The 11,450-nt window shown below is 44.8% G+C and overlaps 2 protein-coding genes across 3 annotated transcripts in view; one reads left to right on the plus strand and one right to left on the minus strand.

Annotated features, from left to right (window-relative positions):
* Positions 1 to 8,951, plus strand: part of fbn1 (fibrillin 1) — a 60,517-nt gene extending 51,566 nt beyond the window's left edge. Inside the window, exons 56-66 of the mRNA XM_035161852.2 lie at positions 1 to 69; positions 753 to 878; positions 1,477 to 1,683; positions 2,466 to 2,591; positions 2,832 to 2,954; positions 3,490 to 3,606; positions 5,208 to 5,336; positions 5,426 to 5,545; positions 6,673 to 6,901; positions 6,985 to 7,168; positions 7,275 to 8,951. The exon at positions 1 to 69 is cut by the window's left edge and continues 63 nt beyond it. Coding sequence (XP_035017743.1) covers positions 1 to 69; positions 753 to 878; positions 1,477 to 1,683; positions 2,466 to 2,591; positions 2,832 to 2,954; positions 3,490 to 3,606; positions 5,208 to 5,336; positions 5,426 to 5,545; positions 6,673 to 6,901; positions 6,985 to 7,168; positions 7,275 to 7,658 — 1,814 coding nt within the window. The 3' untranslated portion in view covers positions 7,659 to 8,951. The remainder of the gene's footprint in view (positions 70 to 752; positions 879 to 1,476; positions 1,684 to 2,465; positions 2,592 to 2,831; positions 2,955 to 3,489; positions 3,607 to 5,207; positions 5,337 to 5,425; positions 5,546 to 6,672; positions 6,902 to 6,984; positions 7,169 to 7,274) is intronic.
* A 231-nt stretch (positions 8,952 to 9,182) lies between these two features.
* dut (deoxyuridine triphosphatase) lies at positions 9,183 to 11,441 on the minus strand. Of its 2 annotated transcripts, none has more exons than XM_035161864.2 (7): positions 11,221 to 11,441; positions 10,463 to 10,619; positions 10,048 to 10,139; positions 9,870 to 9,914; positions 9,703 to 9,777; positions 9,433 to 9,503; positions 9,183 to 9,309 (listed from the first exon to the last, which is right to left on the minus strand). In XM_035161864.2, the coding sequence occupies exons 1-7, from the start codon at positions 11,324 to 11,326 to the stop codon at positions 9,253 to 9,255; spliced, it is 603 nt and encodes a 200-aa protein (XP_035017755.2). In that variant the 5' UTR covers positions 11,327 to 11,441; the 3' UTR covers positions 9,183 to 9,252. The 2 variants fall into 2 exon arrangements, with proteins under 2 accessions (XP_035017755.2, XP_047196528.1); XM_047340572.1 differs by having other exon boundaries at positions 11,082 to 11,221.
* Positions 11,442 to 11,450: the final 9 nt, after the last annotated feature.

An 11,450-nucleotide genomic window follows, 5' to 3' on the forward strand; every position in this document is an offset into this window, starting at 1 on the left:
TGATCGGGACATACATGTGCATCTGTTCGCCTGGATTCACACGCCATCCCAGCGGAGAGGGTTGCATGGGTACGATTATTATTGTGTCCCTATGTATGACATCATACACCATTACTCTAGCTTATAACATCAATCTTGGCTTAACTCTGCATAAAATAAATCTAATTTGATATTAATCAGTTTTTTGTGTAACAGTGCACACAGCAAAGTGTGTATTCTGGAGTATATCCAGTTGTAGGAGTTGTTAACACCTCATATCTCTGATTTATCCTGGTTACTAGTGAATATGAATCACTGTCATACAATGGACTTGAGCCATTAGAGACTTTGTGAAACTCACAATAAGATAATTCTGGGGACACAGTGAATCTTTTTGCCATGAAAATAAAATGGTAAGCTCTGGATATTTGCACAAAATCAATCAAACCCCCTACTGGGGGATATTTACTTTGGGAACTTTTGGTTAAAATACAGGAAACACAATTAAAAGGAAGATTTGCTTTGGTAGTGATCAGAGCGAAAATGGGAAACAAACAGATTTGTCAAATGATTTGAATATAACTATAAAGAACAGAGATGTGTACGGAGGTGTTTGCAAACACCTGCAACAAGACTGTGAAATTCAATTAAGGCCTATCAGAAATATTGCACCTGGTTGAACTTCCACTTTAACTTAATACAATCCTGTGTAACAAATATTTCATTTTTATCTTTACACTGTGTGTGTGTGTGTGTGTGTGTGTGTGTGTTAGATCTGAACGAGTGTACAGCCAAACCAGGGACCTGTAAGAACGGCCGCTGTGAGAACACAGTGGGAAGCTACCGCTGCAGATGTGACCAAGGTTTCGTCGCTAACCCCACACAGACTGAATGTATCGGTGCGTATAATACGAATATATCAAATGTCTCTCTATTTTAAATTCCTTGTACATTTATATATACATTTTTGTGTGTTTTCTTAGTCTAAGCTTTTACTGTTCATTCAATTTTTTTAAATTTATGATATATAGTTTGTATTGTACTTGTAGAGTGACAATAAAGATACGTATTATATTGGGATGCCCACAAGAAATCATTATAAATAACACAAAACTTTATGTTAGTTGAATCTTGTTTTACTGGGTGAAGCAGTCATTTTAATCTCAGTGGGAATTTAACCATTCCATGACAGTCTTGTTACAAACCATGTGTCTGTTACTGTCAAGATAGGAGCAAGGACATCCTCTCAAAGGCCCCTATGCTAAACGTACTGTGTAGACATGATGTGCTGAACCCAGTGAGAAAAGCGTCTGCGGTTCTATAGCTATCTCCCTCCTCACAGACAGCAGTGATAGAGCGGTGTGGGTAATCTTTTTACGTCTGGTTTTCTGAGGCCAGGTCCTGTCTGGGTGGTTTGGGTTTGCTTTCTTTTTGTCCGTTTTGTCTCGTGGTCACACTCGCGTCTCTCTGTGTCGTCCCCCCCCCACCACCCTCCAGATAACCGTGAAGGCTTCTGCTTCACTGAGGTCCTGACCACTCTGTGTCAGATGACGTCGAGCAACAGGAACCTGGTGACCAAGTCCGAGTGTTGCTGTGATGGAGGCCGAGGCTGGGGCACCAACTGTGAACTGTGCCCGCTGCCCGGGACCACCCAGTACAAGAAGATGTGTCCCCTGGGACCTGGATACACCACTGATGGCAGAGGTGTGAAAGTAAACACAACTGGGAAAAATCTAAAATCAACAGCAACTTGTGTGGAACTTTCTCTGACATAATTGTTGGATTAAAAGTTGTTTTCATTCATAGAGCAAACAGGAGGTCAGTTTTCCAAACTATGTATTAAATCTTAAATTGATCAACAAAGATCAGTGAGGCTCAACCCAGTTGGCAGAACCTGAACTGTTGTTGTTGCCGTTGTCATGAACTTTCTCTAAAACAATGTCACTAAGGTTGATGACTCCCAGCCGGTTTAGATGTTAGATGTCCTCCAACCTGGTATCCAGACCGCCACTTGCTGTTGGAAGCTGGTTTCATTTTCAAAGCGGTTTATGTTTTTAATTGAGGCTGCATCATTCGGGGGGGAAAACATCCCAGTCAGAATAAACTTTCTGCATTTAATTTGAATGGCATCTGTTGGTCATACACAGAGTGCAGCAGGAAGTGCTTTCACAATGTTCCCTGCTCGTAGCTACATTACAAAAGATAAAGCAGAATCCAATGTGATGGATTATCTGAACAAGTTTTGGGTTAATGCTCTATGTGTAGTAAAATGATTGGAGACCATCCAGATTGAAACGTGCCTGAATACTAGAGCAGCTGTTATGCCTCATAAATTTATCAGCTGTAACTAGTACACAGGAAACCACTGATTCGTTGTTGCTGTTGGCTGATAAAACCCCTGACAAAGCATTGGTTTGCTCTCATATTTGAAACGACGCTGATTTGTGTAAATCCCTGCGGAGCTGACTCTTCTTGTTTCGGTCCAGATATCGACGAGTGTCGCGTCATGGGGAACTTGTGCAAGAATGGTCAGTGCATCAACTCTTTGGGCTCCTACAGCTGCACCTGCAAACCCGGCTACACCACCGATATCAGCAGCACGCATTGTGTGGGTAAGACTCCATTCGATCACCAGCACTTTATGGACTCTTTTCCTACGGTGCCTACCTCCCGTTCTCATTCCTGCTGTCTAGTAAAGAGCCGGAGCGACGTGGGTGGACTGCCCACACACTCCTCTGAAAAAATGCAGCCCGAGTCTGTCCGTCTCATCATCTCCCCTTATGGAATTTCAGGCTCAAACTCACTCTCTCTTTCTCTCCGTCTCACCCTCACCCTTTTCCCTCGCATTCTAGATGTGGATGAGTGCATCCAGGCACCAAAGCCCTGTAACTTCATCTGTAAGAACACGGAGGGAGGCTACCTCTGTTCCTGCCCCCGCGGATACATCCTGCAGGAGGATGGAAAGAGCTGCAAAGGTAAAAGACACACATGAAATACACCACCTCTAAATATTGTGGCTGCTCGGCTCAGTTGAACTCAGTGGCACGCTCCTCCCGCTCGACTTAACTTCCAAGTTAGAGCTGCCATAGTGCTGAGGGGGGCCGGGACCTGCACCAGTTTTCTGCTCACTGTCCCGGGACGCGACATTTGTTCATGAACGTGTACGAGCCACTGACCCTGTGCATCTGTGTGCGTCAGTGTTTATCAGGCTTGTTTGTGAGTCTAAACACGTTTGCTCGCGGTGTTCAGTCGTTTTCATCTTTATTTACCGTAGCTGTAGCCCCCCCCTGCAGTACCCCCCTGTGTTTCCGGTGTCTGGTTCATTTGCAGTTCATTTGTAGGTCAGTGACTGTAGAAGGACAGGAATTTGACTCGGAGCAGCCCCCATACAGTAGTACATACAATGATCTGACCCAGTTCCAACCACAGGATCATAAATGCACTTTAAAAACGACTCTGCACATTTAGCTTTTCTTTTAAACTATTCCTTGTATTTCTCTTCCGTTTCAGATCTGGACGAGTGTTCGTCCAAACAGCACAACTGTCAGTTTCTATGTGTTAACACCATCGGTGGGTTTACGTGTAAATGTCCCCCTGGCTTCACCCAGCATCATACTGCCTGCATCGGTAAGTACACACACGGCACAGCCAAATATTTTGTAATCATAAATGCTACTTAAACAATTATCTATATGCCCAATGCACACAGAATCAGTTCCTCCACAGTGTCATTTCTTAAGCTGATTTCAGACATGCACCGAACTCCGGCTAATCTCCTGACATTCTCCGCTGGGGCTGTATGTCCGAGTGAGAGGCTCTGGACTTTCTCTGGAGTTTCTCCTGCCAGCCCCCATAGGAAGAACTCCAGGGATAATGTCCGAGTGAGGCCATGTGAGATCACAGCAGGACATCCTCCACAGGATTCTTGTTGTGAATACGTCTCCCCAGAGAATCTCCTGCTGCGTTCTTCTTGTGTCAATCTCCGTAGAAAGTCTAGAGCCAGTTGTGAGGACATTCTCTGGAGTTCATGTCTGAAAATGTCTCTACAGAACCTTCCAGCCCAGCTCATAAAAGCCCTCTGAAGCTCCCTCTTGTCTAACTTTTACTGACTCTCATTCAGAGTTAATGGACTCTGGGTGATATCACACTGATCTAATTAGGCTGGACGGGTTTGTAGTCATGGCAGCTTAGCGATGCTTTGTTATGGAACATAGCAGTTGATCGCCGTGACTACCACCAGCCTTTTTTTTCCCGGGACCATAAAACAGGTCTTATGATCTCACATCAAGTCAGTGGCAGGGAACCCTCAGTTTGGATGATAGGCCGGTGACAAATGTTGGAGAAACATGGGTTGGACATAAAACACGAAAAATAACCTCGGTACCTGCTGCCCAAAAATACTGTTACTGAACTGAACACTTTTCCAGGCGTATTGTAAAGATTATAAAACCTCATTCCTTCCAGTACATCTGCTCTTTCAAGCTGCAAAGAAAAAATGTGTCCTTGTCCGGTTTGCTGATGTTTCAGGTTTCGGTTTTTCAGTCACACTGACTGATAATGATTCTTACTTTAAAGCACCAAGTGCTCAGGGAATGTAGATGCTCACCTCTATGGGTTTGAGACCTATTAGCCACATGTTGATAGTTTCACCTAACAGAGATCTGAAGCTGGGAACAGAATAAAAGACTTCTTAACTAACTGTGAAAACCCAGGATCCCGCAACCAACCATTGACATTAGAGATTACATCTTTTCTCCGCTTTCATCTCAGTAACCAAAAAAAAAGCTCAAACAACGTGATCCAGTTCAGATTTGCACAGACTCCAAACACAATTGTCAAACATGTTCGTGTTGTCTGACAAAATAAAAGGAACTCAACGCTCACTTACTACTTTTCCAGGCAAAGCAAGTAGATGTTGGGTTTAGATTATATTTGCCAGACTATTATTCCCAAAAGTCCAAAGCGAGCTGTAAAATGAGAACTCTTGTGGTCTGAGGTTAGGTGAGAGATTTTATCATTACAGGGATAGTTCACCGAAAAATGAAAATTCACTCGTTATCTACTCGCCACTATGCCGATGGAGGATGAAGTGTTTGAGTTCACAAAACACTTTTTTCCGCAAACTATCCCTTTTAGCTCCTCCAGACTGTGGGATTAAAAAGGGATCTGCCCTTTTCTATCAAGACTGATGTCGACACTCGTCTGAACTTTTCCTCCTCTCTGCGTAGACAACAACGAATGTGCCTCTGACCCCGGCATGTGTGGCTCCAATGGCGCCTGCCAGAACACGCCGGGGAGCTTCAACTGCGACTGCCAGCGAGGATTCTCGTTAGATCCCAACGGACAAAGCTGTGAAGGTCTGAAAAATGAGTGATATCAACGTCAGAATCAGCTGATACAGAATAAAGGTTGTTACAGTCGTCTGCTGTGTGTTTGTCCCTGACAGATATGGACGAGTGTGATGGAAACCACAGGTGCCAGCATGGCTGCCAAAATCTGGTGGGTGGATACAGGTGCAGCTGTCCTCAAGGCTACCTGCAGCACTACCAGTGGAACCAGTGTGTGGGTGAGTGAAACCACCGCACCACTTTTTATCCGCAAACATTCTTTCCTTTCAGAGCATCCTGGTGAAAGTATGTCTGATTCAGCCTGGATGTTCTGGGCTGGAGTCCGACCTGGAACATTTTTAAAAACAACTTCTCCGTCCTTCACCTCCGTGCACTGTTAAAATATGAATATGTCCAAAATGTTTTTCCTCTTCTCCGGAATTTCAACCCTTCCCTGAGAAAAGGAAATGTTATGTTTGAGTTAATGCTCATTATCAGCTTATTCGATTTCTTATTCTAAAACAAGGACCGGAAAATGAAAAAGTGGGCGTTTTTTGATTATCAGTGTTTGTAGCAAACCTTTTAAAAACAGTCATGACTTGTTCTCATTCTTCTTTTTGCTGTTTTCCAATTTAGAATTTTCATTTAATTAGTCAAACATGAAAAGTCCAGTGTCAATAGGTACATAATGCAAAAATAAAGCCAATTTATTAACTATCTTCATTAGCTTGCCTGCTTCTCAGGGTTGTAAATAGATTCTATTGGCGCCAATTCTATTTCCCCCCATTGTAGTAAATACAGTCAGAAGGGAAACAACAGGGAAGTGAAGGAACTGTCAAGAAGAGAGAGAGAAAAGGGGGGAAATGATGATAGATATAAAAACAGATGTTTCCACTCTCCTCCTCCTGCTGCTGAGTGATTGTTGTGAAGAATTAAATTAAAAACAAGTTATGCTTTATTTGTGATGACAGTTTAGTTTCGTACAAAAGTATTTTTATTCTTTTAACACAAACAAAATGTGTTGATATGTCTGTGAGTGACAACACCATTATTCAAGCAGTTTCTAATTTTCTAATTATGTTTGATTGAAACAGAGGTGTTGAAATATGATGTTGACAAGAGGGAATGGGCCCGTGGAAAATATCTAGCGGAGTATGGTGCAACATCCAAATCTTTTAGTACATAAATTTATTGGAATAGTTTAGTCACAGACAAATAACTCCAAAATAACAAGCTTCTGTTGATCAAGCCCCTATTTTTTGTTTGAATTTACAACAATCACATCAGAGTTTATAAGTATTGTTTGTGTCCTTTAACTGGAATGACCTTTTGCTTGTTTACTTCCTGTCACATTTCCGTGACCCAGACGAGAACGAGTGCATGAACAGCCAGATCTGCGGGGGAGCGTCGTGCCACAACACCCTGGGGAGCTTCCGCTGCCTCTGCCCCACTGGCTTCAACTACGAGCAGGCCGGAGGCTGCGCGGACATCAATGAGTGCTCCACCAGCCAGAACCCCTGCAAGTTCGGCTGCTCCAACACAGACGGCGGTTACCTCTGCGGCTGTCCCAATGGGTACTTCCGTGCAGGACAAGGGTACGTTGTGTTGGAGCCTGACTCTGTGTGGAAGGTGTCTGTAGATGCTTCTAGTTGACTGATGGTTTCGTCTCCTGGTTCAGGCACTGCATCACGGGTCTTGGCTTTACCAGCGGCGGCCCCAGCGGTGGAGAAGGAGCTGAGGCGGATGATAACTCCCTGTCTCCTGAGGCCTGCTATGAATGTAAGATCAATGGTTATCCCAAGAAGGGACGCAAACGTCGCAGCACCAATTCAACCCAAGAGGATCCTATTGAAGACAACCAGGTAATTAGTTTGGCTCTAGCTGCCATTTTTGATGGGACCATTATGGCCTTACACAGTAGGTCTCTTCTCCTCAGTAAACTCAATCTGACTGTTTTCTTCCCTGTAGCTGACTGAGGAGGTGGTAAGTCTGGCCAGCTTGGACATCGAGGACACCCTGCAGCTCCACCTCAACATCAGCGACCTGAGTAACCGCGACCACATCCTGGAGTTCACCCCGGCCTTGTCCGCGCTCAGCGAACACGTGCGCTACAGCATCGACTACGGAAACGACGAAGGCTACTTCAAGATCAACCAGAGAGAGGGCGTCAGCTACCTGCATATGAGCAAGAAGAAGTCCCTCCCCCCGGGGGCGTACGACCTGCAGATCAGCAGCGTGTCCCTCTACAAGACCAAGGATCTGGCTGAGCTGGAGGACCAACACGATAAAGACTACCTCACAGGACAGCTGGGAGACATACTGAAGATGAGGGTGCAGCTCATCCTCCATTAACCATCACGAGACTGAGGCAGGCAGATGTTTCCAGCGGCTGCTAATCCAGTGTCAGGCTCACTCTCCCCTGGTCTGACTCTGGGTCAGTGGTTTAGGGGCAACTTCTACTTGCTCGGACAGGGAGAAGAGCTCGCCAACCAAAGAGACAAGAGGGGGGGTGGGGGGAGGGGGTGGGGGGGACCGTGTCATTTGATTGCCAAAGATGATTCTACATATCATGCGTATACAATATCTGTGGAAAACACCAGCTGAATGAGGCGGTATGACGCTTTTCATTCGAAATGAAGAACGCACCGCCCTGACACACGTGCACAGCCATGTGTGAAGCACTAGTGAGAGTGTGAATGGTTTTTAAATTGTGGGGTTAAATGTGCTATAATGATATGTGGAATCAGGTGCCGTTTGAAGGGCTTGTGGACTGCAGGAAGCTTTAAACGCTGAGTTGTTATTTTTATTTTTGTTTAGAACTCCGCTTAGGTGGAAGGAAAGGGTGAGTCCCAATAGTCTGCAATAAATTAATTTCCTCCCCTCGTGGTCAACGACTGAACCAACCTGGACACACGGAAGTTAACACATTTCTCCATCCCCATATATTACCTTAATGGAGGGGAGATAAAAGAAAAAGATTGAGAAGGGTCAGGAGAGGAAAGGAACCCACGATGGACTATTGAGATGTAGCCATGTCTGAGCTTGAATGACTCCTACTGCATATTTAAACTTCGCTTTTCCATCTTTCCTACTGACTAGAATAATTCATATTTACTGGTGCTAGCAACACGACCACATAGACTTCTGAATGCACTGTGCTACTATACAAAACTCAGTAGTAAACAAGATACAAGCCCGTCGGCCATTCTGAAGGTTTTCCTGTCTTTGCGACCGTTAACAGCTCGCTTCATAGCCTGTCTGCTCTCCTCTATACTACATGTAAATTGTGTTTATACTGTAATAATCAATGCCACTTTTAATCTATGAAGCCTTTGTAAACTAGAGGAAGCCCCTGGAATAGAGGGGTTTGTAATGGTGCTTATAATGACCAACTACTTCCTTTGTAAACTGTGTATACATACACACGCCTGCACACATACACACAAACAAAAACACACATTGATGATGCCAAACCTGGGCGTTCATGATTATGCACTGAGGTCTGCGCGGCCACACATTCTCTCACAAGTACAATCAGTGCAGCATTGCCATGGACCAGCCTGACACCAGTCTGTGTTCCCTGTTCACATCAGTGAGGGTTTAGTTGTAAATTCACAATAAAAACATATTTTTGGTGTATATGTATTTACTGCTGTGTTTTCACCTTCATCCAGATTTGAATTTCGGTTATTTTAGAGCTCAACAGGCTGAGAATAGCTTCTTCAGTCCTGTGCAACGTGACCTCTGAACAACGTGAGACTTGCACTACTCTAGTGGTGTCTTGTCCTGCACTGCCCCCGTGTGGACACTTGTTTTCTCACAAAGCTCAAACATTGTGCTCAACACTCACATTCAACACAACCAAACTCACCAACGTAGAAAAACAGAACTTTATTAACACCCCATCTATATATTTTAAACATATGTATATTTGCATCACAACGTGTCAGTTGCGTCCAGTCGACCCGAAGCCTCCGGCCCCGCGCTCCGTCTCATCGAGCGTCTGAAAGACAACGTACACAATTACTCTGACGAAACCTCGGTTGTATTTTCTCTGCTCTTACAGACTTTTCCAGGATGAACTAACCTTATAGCTTTAAATGTATTTTTATATACATTTTCTTACCTTTTGCTCGATCAGATCTGGGTAACAGATCCTCTCACACACCAGCTGAGCAACTCGGTCGCCCTTTTTCACTGGAGGGAGAGAAGGACATAGAAATATGAGAAATCTGTATCAGGAGTAATGAGACATCAGAATGTGGACGGCAAATTTTCTTTTTACAAACGCAAACGAGGTAGATTTAAACTTCCCACGTGTAAAGCTGTGAATTATACTTATTCACTGTCGGTTAAGCGAATACGACTTATTAATTCAACTGGTGACACAACTCACCTTCAAACTTGTCCTTGCTGAAGTTGAAGAGCACAACTCCTACATTTCCTCTGTAGTCTTCATCCACGACTCCAGCTGAGGAGATCAGTCACAGACGTTAGACACCACATGATATGACAGGGGTTCAAATGTAAAGGATTCTCAAGTTAAGTTAAAAAAAAACTCACCACCAACATCGATGAAGTGTTTCGCTGCCAGGCCAGATCTCGGTGCTGAGGAAGTGAAAATAGCGAGAGACAGTTAAGGCCTGGTTTTCTGCAAATGAGGGGGAAATAAAAACAGACAGAGCAGGAAAAACATGTAGAACCACAGCTGCAGGGTTTCATCTGCAAGTCAAACACTCACCCACTCTGCCATAGCAGCCATGTGGCACTGCGATCTGGATGTCCGTCTTCACGATGGCCTTGTCCATGGCACCGACGGTGTAATCGTATGCACTGTGTACATTCACAGAGTTTAGGGTTATATTCACAGGACAGATGTGTGTGTGTGTGTGTGTGTGTACAGAGCAGCATGAGGTGGATGAGGGACACATGGTGAAGTTACATTCACAGAAGATTTCAGGAAAACACTTTATATTTAAAAGATTTGGAAAATGGAAATTGTAAAAGGCCTTTGTGTCTTTATGCCTTCATCAGGGTGTGTTCACTGTATATCAAGTCTGAATTACTACCATTAAGAGACACAAGTTTAAAACGTGCACATGTAGCTCACATTAATAAATAATAATAAAAATACTTCTGTTTGAGCTGTGACCAACCTGTAGAGATCGTATCCTGCAGCCTTGGTCGAGCCTCTCGTCGGGGTCGTGGCGTGTTCGGACAGTTTAGCGAACCTGAGGACGGGTCTGTCTCCTGCAGGCTTCGTGTCCAGCCTCGTCTTCTTGGAGGGAGAAACTGCACAAGCGTCTGTTCCTTCTAGAGCAGGCATGTTGTTCACAGGTCAGATCACACACACAGAGGGACTTAAATACACTGTCACACGGAGCTGGAGCTGATCTCTGCTCAGTTTGTAAGACGTCCTGAAACTCCCGCTGCACTTTCTTGGCGGTTTGCAGGTTTGAATGAAGGGATCTCCCGCGCGGGATTGGCTCCTCCTCAAACACTACGCAAGCTGCGGATTCTTAAAGAGACCGCGAGTCAGTGTTAGCTAACATTAGCTTATATTAAACCAACACAGCGGCTGTTTAATCAAATGTTAAACGTTATTATTACTTTAATTAGCAGGTAAATCTGCAGGAGAAGCTGGTGTAGTCTGTAGCTATGGCAACGGTGCGTAAACTGCCAAGTTCTCGCGACAGTTGCAGAGAGCTCACGAGCTGAGACATGTTAAATATAATCAACACAATTTGAGAATGTATAAATCCTCACGTTACTTACGCATTTCTCCAAAATAAAAAAAAACAGACGCAGAGAAAGCGACACACAGAAGCCCCAAGCGGTCAGTGAACGTTACACAATGCTAGGCTAGCGATGCTAACGGGAAGAAGGCTGAAGCCATCTTGTTTTTGTTGCTCGCCTTTGTTCGGACGCAGCGTCTGAAGGTGAAAGGTTCGTCCTGAGAACCGAGGAGCGGCGTCAGGGAGCGGGGAGCGAAGCAGCCGCAGAACCCGCAGCGTCATCATCCTGAGGCTAGCGTCGGCTCCATGCTAACAGGCTAATATCAGCTACATGCTAACAGCTGGGACAACACGTCCTGACAGCTGGGGTCCGTCTGCAGCTCTGCAGCGCCTCCTGCTGGTGGCCCGC

The sequence above is a fragment of the Hippoglossus stenolepis genome, chromosome 1 (assembly GCF_022539355.2).
Source record: "Hippoglossus stenolepis isolate QCI-W04-F060 chromosome 1, HSTE1.2, whole genome shotgun sequence".
Taxonomy (NCBI): Eukaryota; Metazoa; Chordata; class Actinopteri; order Pleuronectiformes; family Pleuronectidae; genus Hippoglossus; species Hippoglossus stenolepis.